The sequence below is a fragment of the Fonsecaea erecta genome, assembly GCF_001651985.1.
Source record: "Fonsecaea erecta strain CBS 125763 chromosome Unknown Scaff12, whole genome shotgun sequence".
Classification (NCBI taxonomy): domain Eukaryota; kingdom Fungi; phylum Ascomycota; class Eurotiomycetes; order Chaetothyriales; family Herpotrichiellaceae; genus Fonsecaea; species Fonsecaea erecta.
Window position 1 is genome coordinate 483,299 of NW_017387255.1, and position 22,504 is coordinate 505,802.

The following is a 22,504-nucleotide window of genomic DNA, read 5'->3' on the forward strand; positions in this document are numbered from 1 at the left end:
TACCCAATACGGTTGAAGTTTTTGCTCTGCACGGCTGTCCAATCGGAGGAATCAACGTTCATCGGCCGAGCAAGGCTCGCCAAGTCCCGATCAAGGCCGAAGTTGAGACCGCCAAACTTTTTGGTGAGAGTGAGTGCGTTGCGGCGAAGAAACCCGCTTCCTCTTCTTGATCACTCAGCTTGGGTTCCAATAGAACAATTCCTTTCACCTGAGACAGTGTATAACGGGCTACAGAGCCCTCCATGAGCCTAACTTCACGCCTATCGAACTGGTTCTTTTCAGACAGCTCTGTCGGAAATACTGCCATCGAGGCCCAGCGCAATGCCTACTCGGAACCGGACTTTGATCTCGACGGCGCACGACAGAATAAGCGGCTGCGAACAATGGAGAGATTGGAGAAGGAGGAAGCCGATCTGGAGCTGAAGAGACCCCCCTACACCCACGTATGTTCTGCAAATACCCAAACGCAACTTAGCTTTGGCTGATCTAGAATGACAGTCGATGCTTGCCGGTGGAATAGGCGGCACGAGCGGCGATATTCTCATGCATTCACTGGACACCGTGAAGACAAGACAACAAGGAGATCCTCATTTCCCACCGAAATATACCTCATTGTCCGATTCCTACGTCAAGATATTCCGGCAAGAGGGGGTGAGAAGAGGGCTGTATGGAGGCTTTACAGCGGCCATGTTGGGGTCTTTCCCCGGCACGGTTATATTTTTTGGGTCATATGAATACTGCAAGCGACATATGCTAGATCGTGGGATTAATCCATCCATATCATATCTCGCAAGTGGTAAGCACACCCCTCTTCGCCTGCCTCGTTGCGCACGTGCTAATGTGCCACCCTAGGTTTTCTCGCCGACCTTGCGGCATCCATTGTGTACGTTCCATCCGAGGTGCTGAAGACTCGATTGCAGCTGCAAGGTCGCTATAACAACCCTTTTTTCAATTCTGGATACAACTACAAGTCAACGTGGGATGCAGCCCGGACAATCGCTAGGAGAGAAGGGTTTGGAGCGTTGTATTCCGGATACAAAGCCACCATCGTCCGGGACCTTCCGTTCTCAGCACTGCAGTTTGCATTTTACGAGGAAGAACGCAGATTTGCTCAGAGTTTCATGGATACTCAAGACATTGGACTCAGCCTGGAAATCTTCACTGCAGCCTCGGCGGGTGGCGCGGCAGGAGTCATAACCTGCCCACTTGATGTTGTGAAAACGAGGACTCAAACTCAGATCAATCCCAACGGCGCGAAAAACAGCCAGACTTCACATCTGGAGAAGACAGTCAAGAGCAGCCAGAAATCGTGCGCCAACAAGCAGACGCAGACAAGATTGATCCATTCGGGACCTCGAACGGTGCCTCATTCTACTCCCACACTCGACACCTCGTCTGTGATAGAAGGGCTGCGCATGATCTACAAAACCGAGGGTGTTGCGGGCATGTTTCGTGGGGTAGGACCCAGATTTGTTTGGACGAGTGTACAGAGCGGAACGATGCTTGTCCTGTACCAGTACTTATTGAAGCAAATGGAGCGGTTTCAGTCTCAAGAAGGAGCAGGAGTGATCTGAATAGGTCTTTGTACAGATCATTTGTGATTATACAGGCCATGATTGATTGGCCGAAGAGAGGGATGGATGGATGGACGGATTGAAGATCTGGCATTTGCAGGCGTTTGAGATAACGTGCCACAGCCACTGTACAAGGCTCGGATGGCCAGGAATACCCCCCCTTTGAAGGAATAGAAAAGCGGCTGGAAGATAGATTGTACACTAACAAAGTCATATTTCAACTCTGTGGCATGAACGTGCACAAGTAAATACCTCGTATGTCTTGGGGTAAAATAATACTGTGAACAGCCTAACTTAACCCGTCCGGAACAATAATAGTCCCCGGATAGTGTCACCAAAGTGTACCACAGAGAAGTTGGGGGTGTCATGCTTTGGTTATGGCCTGTATGCAGGCCTTCAACGCTGGTGACACCAGACCCAAGCCGGGGAAGATCCAGGGGTAGGGACAAGCAGCAGGGCTAGCCACCAATGGGCGCTCCCAGCGTAGGGACTGGGCTGCTAAATGTTCCGGGGCCCTTGTTGCTGATCTCCAATCAAACTCGCGCCAGGCTCCTTCCGTGGGCAGCTTGGCAAGCTTCTCCACTACGGCCACTGCAGCCACTGGTGCTCCAGTGCTCAAGCCTCGAACAGTACGAGAGGCCATGGCAGTCGTGTCTCCTTTTTTCCCACTTGACCTTGTCCCCTGGTTCACGGTTTCCACCTGGAATTGATTGAGAGGCCACACTCGCTGCAGTCCAACTTCACACGACGTTTCTATCTCTTCTTTCTCGTGCACCCATCCTTTTGGCTTCTTTTTTCTTATTCTTGCGCATCAAATTCACTTTCTTACGCTCGCTTGGAACCCTCCACGGACATTGTGATAGCGACCTGCCATTGATCAGGTAAGTTTAGCATTATTTTTTTTATACACCCCGAATTCTTCGCGGCGCTCGATTCCCCTGGGCGCAGGCAACCCACTGTGATTCCCTCCATCCAAGTTCCCTCATACAAGCTGCGATCATTCTGACTTTTTATCCTGGGCGCGTGCTGACAGAACATCACTTGCAGTTCTCTTTGTTCAGTTGTGCTCCGTGTCCCCTGCACAAACCACGTCGTCTGACCAAACATGGGTGAGCATTCGTCACCGTCCTGATCCTTTCACATATTCGCACAAATCTTGCACCAGCACCCTCTTTTCTCTGTACCACAGCGCGTCTTCCGTTCCATGTGCCCCTGCTACAATCCGAGGATAAAGCGTGATGGAAATGGACGTCAAGAGCAGTCTTGGTCCAAGCGCGGCCCTCAACATTCCTGGACATGAACCCCAAGAAGATGGAGAAGGCCAACCCCTTGACACTCAACGTGCACCTGATGATATGCAGCCGTCCAGCATGACTGACTTGAATCAAAATCCAGCTGCCGTTGCAAATGGCGTCCGGTCGTCCCCGTCTCCCAACATCCCCAACGGAAAACCTGCGTCCCCTTTCGTGAAGGAGAGCAATCCAATGGGTGCCAATGCTGCCCAGACCGTCAGCTCCAAAGACCCGAAGGCTGCGGCTGCAGCAGCAAATGATATGCGAAACGTGGTCAGAAGAAAGTTGACAGGCTATGTCGGGTTTGCAAACTTGCCCAATCAATGGCACCGTAAGAGTGTGAGGAAAGGCTTCAATTTCAACGTAATGGTTGTGGGTAAGTATAATGGGTATCTCATGCACATACTTCCTATACTCACAATCTGCAGGCGAGTCCGGACTGGGAAAATCCACCTTGGTCAACACTTTGTTCAATACTTCTCTTTACCCTCCACGCGAACGTAAAGGACCCAGCTTGGACATCATCCCAAAGACCGTCTCTATTCAGTCTATCAGCGCCGATATCGAAGAAAATGGGGTCCGTCTGCGTTTGACAGTGGTTGACACCCCTGGCTTTGGAGATTTCGTCAACAACGATGACTCGTGGAGACCGATTGTGGAGAACATTGAGCAGCGATTTGATGCATATCTCGAGGCCGAGAACAAGGTTAATCGCATGAACATTGTGGACAACAGAGTCCATGCCTGCGTCTACTTCATCCAACCCACCGGCCACTCACTGAAGCCTCTGGACATTGAAGTCATGCGTCGCCTGCATACCAAAGTCAACCTCATTCCCGTCATCGCCAAAGCCGATACGCTGACCGATGAGGAAGTCGCAGCGTTCAAGCAAAGAGTAAGTGGCCATCATCCGAGATCGAGGCCTGCCCACTGACCCACACAGATCCTCGCCGATATCCAACACCACTCCATCCAAATCTTCGAAGGCCCGCGCTACGAACTCGATGACGAGGAGACCATCGCCGAGAACCAGGAGATCATGTCGAAAGTGCCTTTTGCCGTCGTCGGTGCCAACTATGAGGTTACCAACCCCGAAGGCCGCAAAGTGCGCGGTCGACGCTACCCCTGGGGTATAATTGAGGTGGACAACGAAGAACATTGTGACTTTGTCAAGTTGCGACAGATGTTGATCCGAACACATATGGAAGAACTCAAGGAGCACACTAACAATGCGCTCTACGAGAACTACCGGTCGGATAAACTCATTCAGATGGGTGTCTCTCAGGATCCTAGTGTGTTCAAAGAGGTCAACCCTGCAGTGAAACAGGAAGAGGAGAGAACGCTCCACGAGCAGAAGCTTGCCAAGATGGAAGCCGAAATGAAGATGGTGTTCCAGCAGAAGGTACAGGAGAAGGAGAGCAAACTCCAACAGAGCGAAGAGGAGTTGTTCGCCCGCCACCGCGAAATGAAGGAACAACTGGAACGACAACGAGCGGAGCTCGAGGAGAAGAAGGTTCGGATCGAGCAGGGCCGGCCGATTGAGAAAGAAGGCAAGCGGAAGGGCTTCTCGCTTCGATAGACGTCGCCAGCGAAGTGCCGGTCATCTCATCCAGCTTCTGCTTCCTTCCCTGGCGTTTTCAGTTCCACTCAGCGACGAACACGATGATGGCGATATCCTCTATTCCGACCAACCTTCTTTCTTTTTTTCGAGAACGAACTTGTTTGATATTGTTCTCCAGCAAGCAACAGACTGGGGCTGTTGTGGCGTTCTAATCAAGACATTGCAGACATGATGTGCCGGTGAGAAAGAAGCTGGAAGGGGGGATGGGAGGGAGAGTGCGTGTGGGAGAGATGAGACAACGTCCTGGATTGTGCTTAATACACTGGCTCCATCACAGCACAGCATCCAGGACCCAAGATGGACAGAAAATCCCGAATTTGGTTGGGCCGGGACAGGGAATTACGGGCCCTGGACCTGCCTGACGGTCATGTATATTTCCTTAGCACCTTCGTGTCTTGTTTGGGAACGGGGAGATAGTTGAGCGGGAGGGAGGGCAGTGGGTTTCTTCGCCAGCTGGGACGACTTTCTCCAATTTCATTCTTTCCCTTTTCCGAATGGCGAGCTCCCTCTGTACTTATGTAGTTGTCACTAGCTCTAACAAAAAAGTGTTGATTTGAGGACGATGGCAGAGTTTGGGGTATACAACCAGATGTGAGAGAGTGCCTGTATACATAGGACGAGGCATGGCAGAGCTTAGTAGTGGTAGGGCAAGGATGGATGGATTGCCGATGTCACCTGTAGCTGCGAAGTGGTGTGTGTGGCGCTTGCAGCTGGCGAGGATTCGGGGCTTGACATCATCTGCAAAACCCACACAACCGAAAAGCGCCCAGAGAAGCCACCTCTGCTCCTCTGCTACTCTGTACACATCAAGGCTACATCCTCGCCAACTTCTTGCTCTGTCCATTGACTCTTCTCCAGACCACAGCCACCTCCTCCCACCGGTGTCGGCCTCCTACCTCGAATCTTTTCCCCTTATCCAGCTCCTCCTCGCATTCCTCCCTCTCTGTACCTCGGATCCTCTGTGCGACGAAGATCACGCACGAGCGCTGCACTCCCCAGAGCTTGACCGCCCCTCTATCAGCTGGGAATTTGAGTTTGCAAGACTGAAGAACATGGCACCCCCACCTCCTGCTACTGCTCCCTTGGGTGAGCGCCTGGCACAGGTCGCTACAACACTTCAATTGTGAGATAACCTGAAGCTTCACTTTCTGAAGGGCGGAAAAGAGTCTGGAATTCCTTTGCTAACACGGGCTTGTCCAGTGCTTGGTTCTGCGGCCACTTTACCCTCCTCTTGTCGGTTTTCCGATATGGCCTCTCGTACCTCACGTTCAACTATTACTCCAGATGGGCCCAGTTCACATATCGCCTGGCTTTCATCTCGGCCGTGGCCACCTACGGTATTGTTGTTTTCAAGGCTTATCGTGCTCGCGTGAAGAAGCCTGGCGCTACGATTGCCTCGACGGGCTACCTCTTGCTGTCGGATGAAAATGTCCAATATCTGCGTGAGTTCGGTTCTCAGGACCAGTCGATCATCCAAGGCTCTAACGTAACGGGCAGTCATCAGTTTGGTCTGGCTGTACGCGAGACAGGTGCCATTGGCCCTGCTGCCCTTCACTGTCTACTCGGTCTTCCACGTTGCGACCTACACGCGCACCATCATTATTCCCACCTTCCAGACGCCCAAAGCCGCTCCTGCAAGCACCCCTGCTTCACCAAGCGCTTCCAAGCCTCCTCAGTCTCCTCTCGCAAATTCCATTGGTCGGTTTGTCAAAGAATACTACGACAGCTCCATGATGTTGGTTGCATTCCTTGAGATTTTCCTCTGGCTCCGCTTGTTGCTGTCCGCATTGACGTTCAGCAAGGGCTCCTGGATCCTGCTGAGCATATACACCGTATTCTTGAGGGCCCGATACTCCCAAAGCCAATTTGTGCAGGGAGCTTTCGCCCAGATGGGCGCCAGAATCGACCAGCAAGTCCAAAATCCCAATGTCCCTCCTGCATTTCGACAAGCTTGGGAAACCATCAAAGGGCTTCTGCGCCAGACAGTCGAGGCCACCGATCTGCGCAAGTACATGGGAGCCCAGACCCCTCAAAAGAAGCCTCAATAGAGCAGATTCCTCGACGCGCCAAGTCGATTTCGCTCACTTTGATAACATAGGTACGGGGAGGCAGAGAACCAGGGGGCAATTTATCGTCCCTTGGCATTGCAGAAACATTGAAGTTGTGGGTGGGGCGGCGCGCCTACGTCGGAATTTTCGAGCACGTTGAGACTGACTCGGGGCCCTTTGTCAAATTGGTCAGTGGGCTCTGCAAAGGAACGATAGAAGATCTGAGGGATCAACCTCCGCCGCAGTGGGAGCCGGGATAGGATTGGGATGGCATGCGAGGAGGTGTGCATGATGCGGGAGATGTGTGATGCAGGCGAGGAAATGTGCAGCAGTGCCTAAGCGACAAGTCCAAAACGACCTGTCCCAGGGAGTTGCTCAGGATTCCCCGCGGCTGGCTTTACTGCACAGCACAATGGATGATTAAAGGAGTAACTGTTTTCGCCGATTCTTGTTCTTTCCTGGGCTCTGATTGAAAGGCATCCATATGTAGCTAGGCTAGATACAGACAGGCGTGAGGCGTATGATGCGTATGAGCTGGCAACCATTGTCGCTTTGTCCCTCGCTCTATGTTGTCTGGTGACTCGGGTGGTTGCTTTCAGGATTGCTCTTCCCCATACCCGAGAACCAGGAACCACATGACTGGCCCTTGGAATACTTCCTCAGTCTTTCGGTCTGCCCTTGGTTCGTTCTCTTCGCTCGACGCGCAGGACGAAGAGAATCAAGCTTACTACTAGTACTACTATAGGTGGCCCATGAGCATTCGAAATACGGAGAGTATGTGTGGTGATGGTGATGGCAAAGAAGGGAGGGACTCACCTCCCTCGCTGCCCGCTTGTGGTCATGCAAGCTTCTGTGTGACGAGACGAATGCGAAGACGAGGTACAGGAGAACCCAAGCAGGGGGCCCCGACCAGAGAAAGATCAGTCCCGCCGAGAGGGGTCGGTAATAACATACATACATACTATTATCTCTCGAGTTTTCATTTTCTGTCTTGAGCCCTTTCTCTGTCCTAAGTTAGTACATACAGGCATTTTATAATCATCCATGCTGGACCCTGTTGGATGAGGTAACTCGGTACCTATGGACATATACTGTATGATTGGGCTAGTGAGGCTAATCACCACTATATGTGGGTGTGTATGTCGCCGGGTCGTCGGAGAAGATTCCCCGAGCAGGTTGGTTCTCGGTATATATCTCGGACTTTCTACTCCGAGTAGTATGTATGTGTGTATGTTTGTCCTCGCTACATATGTATGTATTAATATCATTATTGATATTGTTGTATTGTTAGTTGTAAGGCTCTATCTACCTTCCCCGGCCCCTCCCCCCAAAAAACAAACTTGCAAATAATGGGACCCTATTAATTAATTAATGGCGAGCCTTGTAAACGGCACTGCAGGAACGAGTAGCTCGACCAAAAAGAAAGAAAGGACGAAAGGCTCAAATTCATTCTTTTTTTTTAACATTGTTTTGAATACGAACAAGCCCCGTCAGCATCGGCAGCATCGCCAACAACGGTTCTTTGCCACTACGTATTGATTTCGCGGGTGCAGAGACAGATACTCTGCTGCCATCAACAGGCACACCCCCTCACAGATACAGGTTTCAGAGTAAACGAAGCTCCCTGTAGGACCTAATGATGTGGATATCTTCCTCAATCCAGTCGCCCACCAGTCGTCGTCGTCGTCGTCTTCTACTTCTTCCTTTTACACACCTTTTTCTGCGTTGTAAACCACGTTTGTTTTGCACGTCCCGTCCACTCACCCACATAGGTACAGGTTTGCATATCACCAACTAACTACAGGTTGAAATCCACCACGCCTCGCCCCGCCGCTTCACCCTTTCGGATCCGTTCCACCGCTTCGGGGAGCCGGTCGATGGGATAGACCGTGTGGTCGCCCGAGATCTTGCCGGCCGCGGCGTATTGCAGGGTCGTGGCAATGTCGGCGCGACTGCCCACGATCGACCCGCGCACCGTCAGGCCTTGGGTGATGAACTTGGTCGGCGGAGCTCCGATGGTGAGCTCCTTGTTGTGCGCTGTTTATGAATTTTGCGGGTTTAGCTCTCGTTTCTTCGAAGAAGACGCGAAAGGGGAGATGGGGGCCCATGGAGGAGGAAGAACAAGTAGAAACTCACGGAGCCCTATACACGTCACAACAGCACCGGCACGTGTGCCCGTGTACGGGATGGCGGATGGGTAGGAATTGCCAGCCGTGACGAATACGCCGTGTGCGCCGACCCCGTCCGCGATCTTGACGGCCTCAGCGATCGGATCGTCGACACGCCTGAAGTCGACAAACGCCTTCGCGCCGCGACGCAGGGCGAGCTTCTCCTTCTCGTCGCCCGTGTCCACCACGATCGGCCGCAGCCCCATCGCCGCCGCCAACTGCACGCCTTGGATGCCCACGCCGCCCCCGCCGCCGAGGAAAACCGCCCAGTTGTTCGGCTTGAGCGCCGCCAGACGCAAGGCACGATACATGGTCCCCGCGGAGCACATGATGGGCGCCGCGGCGTAGTCGTCCACGCCGTCGGGGATTCGTTGCGTGTAATGCGCCGGGGACGTGACGTATCTATGTTAGCGAGAGAGAGAGATCAGCAGGTCTTTTGACGCCACAGCTTCCGAGATGCGAGTAGATATACTGTTGATACGTCCTATTGAGCACGATCGTCATCGTCATCGTCGTCAGCATTGCCTTCATCTTTGAGCACAGGCTGAGGCAAGGGTGGGTACACTCGCCCTGTCTTATGAAGACCACAGAGCACCGACTTGCGGCAATACGCCTCCTTGTCGTCCAGGCAGAGGTCGCAGTCGCCACAGACGGACCATCGCGGCTTCATGCCGGCGCGGTCGCCCACCTTCCAGTTCTTCACGTCCGCGCCGACTTTGACCACCACGCCGGCGCCCTCGTGGCCCGGAGACCGCACGCCGAACGTGGACATGGGCGGCGCGCCCAGGTCGCCCATGGCGAAATGAACGTCGGAAAAGCAGATGCCCGTCACGTTGAGCTTGATCAAGACTTCGTCGGGCCCTGAGGAGAGCCATGATTAGGATTGATTTTGTGTTGTATTTCACCGTGTTTGCGAGACATCTGACCTACCTGGCTCCGGGACCGGCACCATCTGCACCTCGATGTGGAAATTGGGGCCTTCATTGACCACGACGCCGGCCTTGCACTCTTTCGGTATCGCAAAGGTGATCTCGTTGTGGTCCGCGGCGTCGTTGACGTCGGGCCGAAATAGATACGACATTGTGGTGGTGGTGGTGGTAACGATGATGACCACGACAATGTAGAGCAGAGTTGAGTAGAGTAGAATAGTTTAGTACAGTATAGTATAGAAAAATAGAAAGCAAGCCAAACCCCCTTCCTGGATCTGCCCGTGGGTACTGAGTAGATGTGTATGTATGTAAGTAGGTATGTGTGTATAATGTATATGTATATATCAATCAAATCAAACCCTCTCTCTTCAGCAGCAATGACTAGGAGAGGGGTTGTTGTTGTCACTCACTGCTCTCTACCCGAGGCTGATGAGATTTCTGGTTACATATAAGTGAGTGAGTGAGAAACCCGGTATATATATACACAAGCTTTTTTCCTGGAATTGATTCTCCGAAGAAGGGGGCAATTCGCCATATGGCATACCTACCGGTGTGGGGGGTGAACTCTCTCTCTCTCTCTCTCTCTCTCTCTCACACACACACACACACACAAACACACAGTACCGAGGTGGCAGAACCGATAATCCATCCAACTGAACGAGGCGAAATGGATGGGCGGGAGAGAGCGAGGGATTGATTCTAGTTGCTACCACCACCACCACCACCACCTTCAACGGTATACAGCCTCTTGCTATATAATTCGATAGCAACACTGTGCAGTGCGCTGCTGCAACACAAGCCCCAAGCAAGTTTTAAGCCAAATAGAACGGTTGTTGGGTAACCAAGTACACAAATATACGCAATACTTCAACCAGCCACCGTAGTTGTTGATCCTCTCCCCTACCGACCCGCCCATCCAACTAATCAGCAAACCACCTAGCTACCCAGCTACCCAGCGAGACCGTGATCTCTCTCGTTGTCTGCAAACGCATGGATAATGAATAATGAATAATGCATACTCATTCGGCCCACACAGCGCAGACTAGTCCGGAATCCCGCGAAACACCCGCCGTCTCTGGACGTTACAATCGGTGAGAAGAAGACACAAACGGGAAAAGAGCGGTCCATCCCAATGAAGATCCCCCCGCCAGGTCTTCGCGAGATGCATAAGGAAGAGGGGCTTGACAGAGGCTCCATTCAGTCTTCATCCTCTGGTTCCTCGTCCTCGTCCCCGTCCTCGTCGTCGGGCAAATCCACCTCAGCCTCGGGGTCTCGGTCGTCGTCGTCATCATCATCTTCATCCTCGGAGTCGTCTTCGTCATCCAGAACTGCGTCCTCATCGTTGGGATCATCGCCGTCTTCCTCTTCTTCCTCTTCTTCGCTCTCTTCATCCTCCGTGGCCACTGATGCTCCTTGTTCGTCGTCGTCCTCCTCATCAACGCTCGAGGAAGAGGATCGGTCCTCTTCCTCATCCTCCTCCTCCTCCCCTTCTTCTTCATCGCCTAGTTTACCTTCCATATGTGCTGCATCCTCATCTTCCTCTCCAGGCGCATCGTCCTCATCGCCGTTCGTGACTGACACGTCTGACGCCGGTACTGTCATTGTCGAAAGCCCACTTCTCCGCCCGCTTCGCCTGACAGGAGTCCCGGGTACCTTCGGAGATACGCTGCCGGTGCTGGCGACACTGCTGCCATTGGCAGAAAGCGTAGGCCCCGACAAACTCAACCCTGCATTATTGCTGTTATTGGCGTTTCTCGGCGAGCTCCTCACTGCGACTATGGAAGCTCCAGCGGTGGACGCAGCAAATTCTCCTTTGCCGAAGCCCTTCGTCTGTGAGGTGCTTGGCGATCCAAAGGCGGCAGCAGCGCTGCGTTTCTTCGTGCTCCTCTGTCGCAGCATTGATGGTGGGATTGGCGGATCGATTTGGAAACGTGTAGGCGGGATCGAATGTTGGCGGAAAGCAAGGGCATAGCCTGAGAGTAGAGGTTCTTGTTCCTTACCAGCCTCCTTTGGCTGGTCTTTCTCTCCTGCTCCGGGACGATCTTCGCTGCCGCCGCTCTCCTCCTCTCCATTCTCGCCTTGAGCATGAGGAGTGCCATTGACAATCCCATTGACCTTGATATCTGGACGAGCAGTACCCAGTGGCAGGGCACCAGCGGCGCTCAGCGGCGCCGTCGGAGGTGGCCCGGGTGCCACATGGCCCTGCGCATCGACGAGGGCGGGGTCCTTGACATCCATATCCTCTTCCTGCAACCCGACCGATTCTGGCCGCGACATTGCTCTTGTGGACTTTGATTTTGACCGTGTGGAAAGACGTTCTGTATCCACTTCAGTCTCTGGCAAGTCACCACCACCCACAGACTTGGCGGCAGTTGACATCACCACCTCACTGTCCACATCCCCCTCCCGGCCCAATTCTACGTCTTCCTCGTCTCCATCTTCCTCATCCCTGGGCGCCAGAGCTTGCAGAGGCTGTCCGTCTAATGTGGCCTGATCACTGCGGCCCATAATATAGGGCGTCCACATCAGACTGCTTGGCTTCAACTTTCGATGTTTTTTGGCCTCATAGTCATCGACGAATTTCTGGTACAGCTTCCTGTCATACCTCACTGCGTAGGTTTTGGTCACTGGGTCCTTGATGAACGCGTACAGGCGCTCGAGGGAATGGATCACGTCGTCAGCTGTCATGCCAGTTCGAGCCATGAGGGTCTTGGTGGAGAACGGTTTGAGGCCCAGATCGAGCAGATGACGCGAGATGGTGAGGTCCCAGTACGAGCGGTAGGCGGTTAGGCCCATATCCGAGAGAGGCTTTTCTGGAGATCCCTCCTTTCCCTCTATTCTGGTGAGAAGGTAGGAGAAGTCGATGAGGAAGGTTGCATAACCCTTGCGCTGATGGATGGGCATCACCAGGATGCAACTAACGTTGTTCTGACTTGCTGGCCGCTTCTCCTTGCTGAAATACCCTACGAAATGATACCCCAGTTCATCGTACTCAGTTAAGATGTAGAACAAAAAGGGTTCCACATCATAGTACAGCGTCTTTGAACCCAGGAACATCTTGGCCATAAGACAGAGACACTGGCAATACTCCGTCTTCTTCCTTCCGTCAACTTCCCAGACTGAGACCGTGCCATCACGATATATCTCGTCTCCAGGCGGGTGTTTCGCTGGACACTTCAGCTTGTGCCTGTATGCCACGAATTCCGAGGGTAGGTATTTCAAGCAGAATTCACAGATAAACAACCGGGTTTCGTGTGAATATTCTTCCGGGTACGGGGCGGCGTAGAAGGTGTCGATGACATGTTTCCCAAATTGGATGCATTTGATCTTGCTTGGGGGCCCCGACACTGTGGACCGGCTGGGTTTCGTGGTCGAGGTCGAGGTCGAGGCTGCTGTAGCGTCCCCTGCTCCGCCGTTGATCTCCGCCTCGGCTGCTGCTGATGCTCGGCGACGTTCTTCCTCCGCTTCTTTTCTTGCGATCTCGAAAATTTCGCGGTCTCGGAGTTGAGGCAGTGAACGGCTTGTATCTGCATCCACTTCGGAAAGGATGCCGCCGTACGGTTTGGCGTTGAGTTCAGCTTCTCGGTCGGTAAACGCTGAGGGGAAAATCAGGTGTTGTGTTGGCAGAGCAGGGAACTTGGGAACAGGAGGTTGGTAGACCGCTGCCGGGGGCGGTATTTTGGGAGGCTTCTTAGGCTGAGTCCGTCTTTCTCTTCTCCGGCCGGGTCGAGGGGGTTTGCTCAAAATTGCCTCAATCTTGTCTTGTTCTAAACGAAAAGCCAGGATGAACTTGTGAGGGGGCGGCTTGTTGAACGGTCGATGTTGCAGTATCCGCGCGGTAGGTTTTGTGATTTTCATTTGGCTCGATCTTCTCGTCGAGTGCGCAATGGCTGCCTTCTTCTCTGTCAACTCTTTGGTTGTCGCAGCCGCTGCTAATGCTCGGTCTGTTGCTTTCCGTCGTCTCTTCTCGACGGGGGGAGGTTCCTGAGTCGGTGATTTCCTCTTCCTCAGAGCGCGCCCTCCGTCGTCACCATCCCCAATCACCGGTTGGGCAAAGATTGAATGCGAATACGGCTTTTGTAAGCCGCGCGTCACAGGCAACAAGTCCCTAACAAGCCTGGGCGCCGAATTCTTGGATCGTGTGCTTCGGGCTTTTGGTGACACTGATGGCGCCGTTTTGTCGCCAGCACACTGCGGACATTGCCATGGGGAAGCCTCGCCTGTCTGTAGTGAGCCGCGCTCTCGAGCGCATTTCCGATGTGCGTGGTTGTCGCAGGCAGGGCATCTCAACCCCGACTCGCCGTCGTCGCTGTCGGCGGCTACAGTCTGGTTACAAAACACACAGTTTTGTTTCGAGTCGATGGCCTCGCTCGTGTTGTCTTCTTCACTGGACTCTGCTTCTGACTGCAATTCCGACTCCGCACCCGATTCGGATGCAGAATCGGAGCCCGATGCTGAGGCAGATGATTCACCTTCGTCCTGGCTGCTTTCTGAGCTGACTTCGCTGTCACCCTGGCTCTTTGTCCCCTCTTGGGGGTTTTCTTCCCCGTCGTCTCCGTCTACAGCCTGTTTGTCTTCGTCTGTAACTTCCTCTTCATCGCCCTCATCGTCAGCTGCCTGCTCGCTTTCGGCGTCGGCGTCAACCATAGAGACATCTTCTTTCGCCTCCGTTTGCGGAGCAGACGTGGAGGCGGCATCGGCATCGGCTTCAACCTTGGCTTCATTGTCGCTGAGGCTTTCCTCCGCCGATCTTTGTAGCTGTTCACCCAGGGCGCTGTCTTCCGAGTTGGGATCATGGACGTTAACTAGCTCTGCCGCTGCTCTCCTCTTTCGGTCCTCGTTTGAAGCATTTTGCTCGCCTTCTGACACCTCTCCGTTCTCGCCACTGGTATGTCTGGGAGACCGGTCTGCTGAAAACCGCGCTGGTGACTGTTCATCATCGGACGTCTCTTCATATGCGCTGGTCGGTTCGTCCAGCTCTACAGAGGTTAGGGGCGACATGGACGCAGTCAAGGATTGTAATATGTAGTGCGGTGCTTGCGTCTGTCGTCTGTCGGGATAATGACCATCACGCGGGAGATGTATTGTTCTTCTTCTTGTCGTCGCCAACGCCACGTCCGACTCTTTACATTCACGCCACTGAAACCACAACGCGACACAGCATTTTTGATCTCCCAGCCACAATCGGCACTTGGGCGCAAACAGAGGTTGTGAGAATGGAGGGGCGGGCTGGTCGCTGAATATTTGTTCGACGCGTGAGGATGAGCTCAACACCGTAGGGGCCTTTGATCCGTCGGCTTGATCGGGGTTCGAGATAGCTGCTACACGTCAAACGGACGCTTTCAATAGTGTTATCATAATTTGAGGCTCGTGCTGGACGCTGGAGAGACGCGCTGCGATGGGCGAGCGCATCCAACCCTCATCGACATGGTCTGTAAAGCAGCGCCCAATCATGTCCGAATAAGGTAAGGCGCCTCTCGACACCTCTTTGACCTGCGCTCGACATCCAGCTCACCAGCTGTCCGCAATAACCCTCACGACAAGGAATAAAGACACCCCGTGTACTCGCACACGCCAGGGACAGCTCTCGTTTGTGACGCTTGCAACCGCAAACTCCGCACCTCTCTTTCTCGCGCCTGGCAACTGGCAATCTACCTTTTCGCAGTCGATGGTATAGCTCGTAGCCATGGGGGTTCCTTTCGAAGCTCTTCTGCCATATGCGATCATGGTTGGCATGTTCGGTGTTACAGTACCGCATCCCCTTTCAATGAACAAAAGATCTTCCCAAACTGAGCCGTCCATTAGGGTGCTGGCCTCGCCTCGATCAAGTACTACGCAAACGACTTCAAGCAGCCAAGGAGACAACTAGACGTGTGGGACAGGCAAAGTGGGTGCAGAAAAGAAAGAAGCTCACCGACATATTACTCACTGTTGCAGTGATGGAAAGAGATCACCGATTGACCGGGAAAATAAGAGGACAGTCGGACGCTGTGGTGGCTCCCGTTGGCTTCGAAGGTTCGTCAATATTCGGTGCCCATCATACTGGATGAATGCTAACGAAAATATACAGTGAATAGCAGGTGGAAGGTTGGTCAAGCAATGGCACGAAGCTTGACTGATATCACTGACCCCTGCTCTAGGCCGAACCTCGCATTACTTAAGACTTCGGGACAGTCGTCCATATTGAGTCCACCTGGAACCAGACATTGTACATATTCCGCCTATCGGGCAATGCGGATACGCACGACAAAACTCAAGTTCTTTGCCATTAGTTGCTCGCTTCCGGCGCACTATGTGAAATCAGTTGGGGCAATCGGGCAGCGATATATGCACAACCTCTTCATGAAGCAACCCACACAGAGGCATTTCTTGGATGTCTTTGGGTCATCTGCAGATCGTATCTGGCGTTCTGCGGCTCGGGAATACATACGAGTTTCAGCTGCGGTTCAACATATCACGCTGGACTGACTGTCGCTGTCGCTGTCGCTGTAGTTGCAGCCACATTTGAGCTGGAGACCTGAACTCCGAATTCGGAGCGGGCAAACACCGACGTGTGCCATTCCGTCAAATAAAGACACCACCCTCTCTCTCTCTTTCTTCCCCGATGTATTGATCGTGTCGGAGTGTACTCATCCTCACATATCGAGAATATCCTTTGGTCGTTACAGCAAGCAGCCCAGTGTAGCATCTTCCATTTTCTCCGCCAAAGATCATTCGTATCAGTCCTCCATCATGACGACTGGGCCTACCGACCTCCAAGAAAAGCTACGCCGCCTCCATGAATATTCCCCCTGTGATGTAGGTACGGTAGCTGTGTAATCTTGTCAGTCAATCTGATAGGACAAGGTATCGGATGCGCTTCTGAAGCTGCAGAAAACAAAGCCAGGAGAGGTTCCGAGGGCAGGCCATCTCGCTGATATTTGTGTGCTACCTCCTGGAAGGTCTCATGGCAGGCCCTGTTAGTTGACCAGAACCAGTGCCTATTGCCCTACTACCATCAAACGGAGACCCTGGAGAGACTCTACAAAAAGTAATCGCACCGGCATGTACCCTGAAGCTGGTGTCGAAGACTGCCACGCCAGATTCAGATCCTCCAGTCGAAAATGCCATCCCCAAAGGGAGTCACTGGGTAGACCTGACAGAACCTGGAACCATTGTTGTCATTGATCAGCCACAAGGCCAGAAATGTGCGGCGGTGGGAGGCATCATGGCACAGAGGATGAAGATTAGAGGGGTGGCCGGTTGCGTCGTCGGCGGCCGTGTCAGAGATTTGGCAGAGCTGAAGGATGCTCAGTTGCCGGTGGGTGATCCCTTTGGACATTCGTGTCAACGGCCTTTCTCTTCTCTTGCAGCCTGAGGATGTTCCCCTCCCTCCCTGAGCCTTGCTGATCGGTCAGATATTTGCCCTGGGCAAATCCACGGTTGGGATAGGGGCTGAGGCAACAGCATATGCTCGCAACGTCCGCGTATCCATAAGCGGCGTCGATGTTTCCCCGGTAAGTAACGAGATGTTCCATCGGCCAAAATCAATTCTTCCTGCCTTTATTGACTCGATGATGTCAGGGCGACATCGTGTTCTGTGATCCACTGGAAGGGGTGGTGGTTATCCCTCAGGACCTGCTCGACGAAACCCTGTCACTGATGCCGAAGCTTGTTGCCTCTGATGACAAGGTCAAAGAGGCCGTGCTGGGAGGCATGACCGTGGGAGAAGCATTCAGAACTTTCCGCGAGTGAGAATGAACTTCCTCTGCTGGACTGGACCAGTTGTCACTCGCGAGAATAATAAAACAATAACAACATTCACTGGTCGTCTCCTGAAAACTGCCCAAAGCAAACCATCCAGAACGGAACCAGGGGCGCAAAGTAGACCACCAATTTTGATTGATTGATGAAGTTGTTTCTTTGTTTTGTTTTGGTTTTTGGCAGACCCCAGGAGTCATGAAGCCCACCTCCGACTAGCAAAATGGCGTGATCTCAATCGTCGACTCGAATGAGCAGAACTTGTCTCTGTTTACGTGGAGAGATCAGAACAACAAACCAAGAAGGAGTAAAAATATGCAGGAACCCCTACCGCACGAGCGAAGATAAACCCCCATCTACTACTACTACTCCCTTGCCGGGTTTTTTGAGACCTCTTCACCTTCTCACCCCAGTCTCTAAGAGCAAATCTCTTTGCGACATCTCTAGTAAAGGCAGGTATGGATGCGGCTAGGCCTGGCCTTTCAGCATCTGAAGAAGGCGAAAACGAGATGTCTGACTGTAACGTGGTTCAAGGGTCTGGACAAAGAATGCACCAAGTTACACGACAAGGAACAATTTGCGGCTTCTGGCATCGACTCCCCTTGGCCTTTCTTTGTGACATAAATAGGCAAACAGCGTGCAGTCCTAACATGTTCCTGACCTCAGGCTCCATTCTCTCGTCTCCAAACCTGTGGTTCATTTTCCATTCTCTATCTCGCGCCCATCTTGTCAATCGTCGCCAATACCCAGAACTTTTCCAATTGGGAAATGGAAATGGAAATGGAGACCAGCACTCTCGCTGACATCTCGGCCAGGAGGGATTCAGATCAGCAGCAGAACTCCCCATCTACCAGGCCGCGACGCTCGTCAGAAGCATGTGAACAGGATCTGCATTCTTCACGTCCTGAAAATGATCAACCTAACGCGGTCTCGCATGTCAAAATTGCACGCAGAAGGTCCATCATTCGCCGGAGGTCATCAAGGTCCTTGAGGGCTCGCGCCAAAACCCGAGCTGCGTTTTTCAGAAGACAGTCTGTATCCGCAAGTCGAAACTGTGTTTCCGAGGTGGTCAACGTTGGTTCTCAACAAGGACTTCTCGCGACTCCCCGGTGGTCCATCTTCGAACGCTTCTTCAACAATCTCCGAGGCGGTGCCGTTTCATGCTTTGAGCTTCTGAGTAGGCTTCTCAATGTTCCTATCGCCGCCGCTACGAATCTTGCAACGAGCGCATACCTGGGACCGATAATTCTATGCCTGTTCATCCTTGCAATTTGTCTCAAAACCGGCCTGATTGTCCATCTCCTGGTGACCTCTTTCAAGGACGGCTACACCAATGGAAGTAGCTTGGCTCACAAGGTCTATTTGTCGACAATTTCGGCGACAGCAGCCGGGTACAACCGTCTTGCTAGCGTCCAGAGCTTCGCAGTGGATTCAGGAAATCGCTTCGTGAGCGCGCTCGGTGCAACAGGCTCAGCTGCCCAAGGTATCCTATGCCTTAGTCCTGCGGGTGCGAAGACGGTCAGCTGGCTAGGTTATCCGTGCGAGCTTCCGGAAGGCTCGAGCGAGAACTTTTTTGACACCCTCAACATGACTACTATCGAAGTCGGACACTGGGTCAACATCTCTGGCCTCGTTTTACCCCATTCAAACTACCTGAGCATGGCAAACATAGCGGTTGGTAAGTACTCACTCGTGGTCAGACACAGCCGCGTGGACTTCCCCGACAAGCATGCGCTTGCCAATAGCATGGACATATATAGCGAATTATTGCTTGAGGGGGGCCATCACATTTTCACAACCGTTCTCCAAACCGAGAGCACCGTCATGCTCATGCATTTGCACCTCCAGGAGGCAGAGAGAGAGCTAGAGCGCATTTCCCGTTTGTCTCCGATTTGGTCATGGCGCCGGACAAGTCGATTCCAGGTCATGTTTACGAACCTAATTCGCCTCGTGGATCTTCGAATTCTCGATCTGATAAGTGAAATCCAAGCGTGCGTTAAGGTCCTTGAAAAAGCCGAGAAGGAAGGAAACCAGTATTTGGACCTTGTTCGATCAGCGGAGAACTATATTGAGAAGAAAATCGAAGAAAAGGGCTACGTGTACAACCTTCTCCATCCCGATAATATCCTGGTACGAACAAAGAGCTTCATTCCACAGCTTCACATGCCAATTCCAGAAGTGCTGGAACACCTTCGAAGCGCGAAAATCAATCTGATACGGCACCGGCAACATGTGACTATTTCGGAGAAGGACCTGCTATTTCTGCGAACCGACTATCCAGGGACGTCAGGAGTGAATATCATTCTGGCACGGTTAAAGATGTTCGCGGAGCAGTTGTCAAGTTCGGTAGCCCAGAGCAAATTTCAACGAGAGGCCCAGGAACGGCGGGAAGAAGCAGAGAGAAAGGAGGGCTATTACCGTCTCCCCCATGCAAATAACGGCTATGTTACCGCGAGTTGAACGACAGGCGGCGACAAAACTGGAGGGAAGCGACATGTCCAATCGTTTTTATCTCCCGCAAGAGCGCAGCAGCGTGGGTGGGCTGAAGGGAAACACGTCGGCACCACATTCGACAGACACACACAGCGCAGCATGTGTCCTGGGCGGTAGACCGGTGCCTTTGTTTCGCAAGTCCATTCGCTTTGTTGATGTTGGTTCTGTTGGTTTGTTGTTGGTTTGTTGTATTTGCAGGCGCCAGGTGTGGTGGACGGCACCCAGACGGGAATAAAGATATGCCACTTGTTCTATCGTCCGCCCCGGGGGGAAGGGGGGATTTTGGCACAAGATAGATGTAAACCACGCTGCTGTCGTCGCAAGACTCTAATCTACACCTGTGGTTTCTTTCTTCGAGATCCTATAATAGAGAAGAGGGTGCTATTTATCCTGGTTGAGTACAGTCCCGTACCTTGCCCTACCTTGCCGATGCTGGCCGCGAGAGAGAGAGAGAGATTGTAATACACACACACATTCCCACCCAATAAAGCGACTTGACCTCGTTCCCTATACCCCGGGTCTTAGAGTCTTGTGGGGATCGAGATCTATACAACCTACAAGGGAAAAGGCCATATTACTGGAGGAGGGCAGGGGAGGGGAGGATAGCTGCCTTGTCCGGCTGGGAGAGGGATCTCACGCGTGAGAGCGAGAGAGCGAGAGAACGAGAGAGTGAGAATGGAAGGCACACAGTACGAGGGACGGACGCCAAAGCATGGGACGGGCGGCAAAGTTCCCCCAGCCAAGCTGACCTGACTGACGGACAGCGAGCACCTCTACACCTCTACATACATTACTGCCACTTCACTTCCATGGTTGAAGGCAATGCCCTAACGCAGCCTGGTGCTGTTGGCTACGACATAGGTGGTCGAAAAAATACAGTTCTACGAAAAAGGTTCAGTCCGTTCCCTCGAAATCCCCCGGCCACGCTGTCACCCGCTCCTGGGTCTTAATCCTCCGTCTTGAACGCGGTGACCCGGCTCTTGACGACTTCTTCATCCTCCTCGATATCCAGCTCTCGCAACTCGCCAGTGCCGACGTTGTAGATGAGGGCGTGGACTTGGAGGCCGCGTTCGTCCATGGCGTCCAGGACGATGGGGTTGGTGAGGAGCACTTTGACGCCCGCCCGGACGTTCAATTCCACCATTTTCAAGCCCCGCGCGGTTTCGTCTAAGCTGTTCAAGAGGGACAGGTTCTCTTGGCGAATGGCTCGCAGAGGCATGAGCCAGGTGTCGATTAGGCCGAGTTTCTTGTTGCCCAAGGCGGCCGCGATACCCCCGCACGAGGTGTGGCCGCAGATGATGATGTGCTTGACCTTCAGGTATTGGACGGCATATTGAATGACCGAGAGGGAGTTGATGTCGGTGTTGACCAGGATGTTGGCAATGTTGCGGTGGCAAAATATTTCGCCGGGCTTCAGACCCAGGATGGTGGTCTCGGGGCAGCGCGAGTCGGCACACCCAATCCAGAGAATCTGAGGTGACTGGCCTTTGGCCATCTGCTCAAAGAGCTCCGGGTCGGTTTCAGCCAGAGAGCGTCGCCATAAGCTATTGTTGTTGAAGGCTTTGTGGTAGGCGTCGCTGTTCGTGTCTGTTACTATGGGATTTGGTCGTCAGCGGCTGTTTCTCGGTGTTCAAAATGATACACGGTGACGTATGGGGAGGATATTGCACGTGACGTCGGGTTCGACGGGAAGAAAGTGTTGAGGATGGGCAGATTGATTGCAAGGCCATGACACGGCGAGGCACAGCCCTTTTCGCTCCTGAGAGAGGAGAGAGGTAATAAAATTGTGCCTTGTGGGCATATTAGAGGCCTCAAACCCCGAGTCTGTTCTTTGTGATGGGAGGCCGTTGACATGCTCTTCACGCCTCGAGCAGGTGGAACCGGGAGCAGGAGGATACCCACCTGTAGGCATGGTGCTTGGATTTTCCTCGTCTTCGTCTTCTTCAAGGTCAAACGGGTTTTTGTGGGAGTGCGTCGAACAATATCGTCGAACAGATGCAGAGAAAGAAGATGGCCGGCAAGACGCGGAGGGAAGAAGGGGGATTAAGAATGCAGGCGGTGGTGGTGGTTGTATTGGTGATAGTGATGGAGACGGGGCGGGAGATGGTGGGAAAGCAGCAGACGAGAAACCGGCGACGGATCTACGCTGCAGGTGGAAATCTCGGAAGTTCTTTTTCGGTCCTGGGCGTGTCCGTGGCTGGGCATAGTCCCACGCCTGCAGGAGTCGCGGTTGCTGATTGGAAACGAAATTGGGAGAGATGGTGAGACGTCGCAGTGGGAGAGACGCTGGAGGACGGCTTTTCAGGACCATGGCGAGGAGGAGCGTGACAACAGCAGCTCAGGGGACGGAGGACTGGGTGCCCTTGGGGGTGCCATGGGAGATTTTTCTGAGTAGATGGGGGATTTTTCAACTTGAGATCTTCGGTTCCCATTGCGGTGGATAAAGATGGATTGGGGTGGGAGAGATTGATTGATTGGTGGCTGATGCTGAAGATGGACGCAGGTAGATGGTGGTTGATGAGATTTTGCACCAAGCGTGGGGAGTCCAGATACGACTAAACTCGGGGGGCCACCGGGGGCTTGCGAAGGTCAATCTACAACTAGGTAGGCATCGGGGGTTGTTGAACTTGTTGAGCTGC

The 22,504-nt window shown here is 53.0% G+C and overlaps 9 protein-coding genes across 9 annotated transcripts; 6 read left to right on the forward strand and 3 right to left on the reverse strand.

The window, feature by feature from the left end:
* Positions 1–242: 242 nt before the first annotated feature.
* AYL99_10739 (hypothetical protein) lies at positions 243–1,574 on the forward strand (the record flags this gene model as incomplete). Its single annotated transcript, XM_018842245.1, has 3 exons — positions 243–443; positions 499–796; positions 853–1,574. 3 exons carry the CDS (start codon positions 243–245, stop codon positions 1,572–1,574), a joined length of 1,221 nt encoding a protein of 406 aa, XP_018688406.1.
* A 1,244-nt stretch (positions 1,575–2,818) lies between these two features.
* On the forward strand, positions 2,819–4,445 carry AYL99_10740 (hypothetical protein; the record flags this gene model as incomplete). The annotated part of the gene is made up of 3 exons (XM_018842246.1): positions 2,819–3,242; positions 3,295–3,761; positions 3,810–4,445. 3 exons carry the CDS (start codon positions 2,819–2,821, stop codon positions 4,443–4,445), a joined length of 1,527 nt encoding a protein of 508 aa, XP_018688407.1.
* A 1,094-nt stretch (positions 4,446–5,539) lies between these two features.
* AYL99_10741 (hypothetical protein) lies at positions 5,540–6,535 on the forward strand (the record flags this gene model as incomplete). The annotated part of the gene is made up of 3 exons (XM_018842247.1): positions 5,540–5,610; positions 5,688–5,929; positions 5,985–6,535. The coding sequence occupies 3 exons, from the start codon at positions 5,540–5,542 to the stop codon at positions 6,533–6,535; spliced, it is 864 nt and encodes a 287-aa protein (XP_018688408.1).
* A 1,798-nt stretch (positions 6,536–8,333) lies between these two features.
* AYL99_10742 (hypothetical protein) lies at positions 8,334–9,784 on the reverse strand (the record flags this gene model as incomplete). The annotated part of the gene is made up of 4 exons (XM_018842248.1): positions 8,334–8,572; positions 8,672–9,105; positions 9,303–9,564; positions 9,634–9,784. The coding sequence occupies 4 exons, from the start codon at positions 9,782–9,784 to the stop codon at positions 8,334–8,336; spliced, it is 1,086 nt and encodes a 361-aa protein (XP_018688409.1).
* A 1,045-nt stretch (positions 9,785–10,829) lies between these two features.
* Positions 10,830–14,633, reverse strand: AYL99_10743 (hypothetical protein; the record flags this gene model as incomplete). Its single annotated transcript, XM_018842249.1, has 1 exon — positions 10,830–14,633. One exon carries the CDS (start codon positions 14,631–14,633, stop codon positions 10,830–10,832), a length of 3,804 nt encoding a protein of 1,267 aa, XP_018688410.1.
* A 685-nt stretch (positions 14,634–15,318) lies between these two features.
* On the forward strand, positions 15,319–15,793 carry AYL99_10744 (hypothetical protein; the record flags this gene model as incomplete). Its single annotated transcript, XM_018842250.1, has 5 exons — positions 15,319–15,381; positions 15,438–15,519; positions 15,570–15,647; positions 15,703–15,719; positions 15,773–15,793. 5 exons carry the CDS (start codon positions 15,319–15,321, stop codon positions 15,791–15,793), a joined length of 261 nt encoding a protein of 86 aa, XP_018688411.1.
* Positions 15,794–16,364: 571 nt separating this feature from the next.
* On the forward strand, positions 16,365–17,366 carry AYL99_10745 (hypothetical protein; the record flags this gene model as incomplete). The annotated part of the gene is made up of 5 exons (XM_018842251.1): positions 16,365–16,430; positions 16,479–16,554; positions 16,610–16,932; positions 17,030–17,128; positions 17,196–17,366. The coding sequence occupies 5 exons, from the start codon at positions 16,365–16,367 to the stop codon at positions 17,364–17,366; spliced, it is 735 nt and encodes a 244-aa protein (XP_018688412.1).
* Positions 17,367–18,152: 786 nt separating this feature from the next.
* AYL99_10746 (hypothetical protein) lies at positions 18,153–19,832 on the forward strand (the record flags this gene model as incomplete). Its single annotated transcript, XM_018842252.1, has 1 exon — positions 18,153–19,832. The coding sequence occupies one exon, from the start codon at positions 18,153–18,155 to the stop codon at positions 19,830–19,832; it is 1,680 nt and encodes a 559-aa protein (XP_018688413.1).
* A 979-nt stretch (positions 19,833–20,811) lies between these two features.
* On the reverse strand, positions 20,812–21,777 carry AYL99_10747 (hypothetical protein; the record flags this gene model as incomplete). The annotated part of the gene is made up of 2 exons (XM_018842253.1): positions 20,812–21,458; positions 21,768–21,777. 2 exons carry the CDS (start codon positions 21,775–21,777, stop codon positions 20,812–20,814), a joined length of 657 nt encoding a protein of 218 aa, XP_018688414.1.
* Positions 21,778–22,504: the final 727 nt, after the last annotated feature.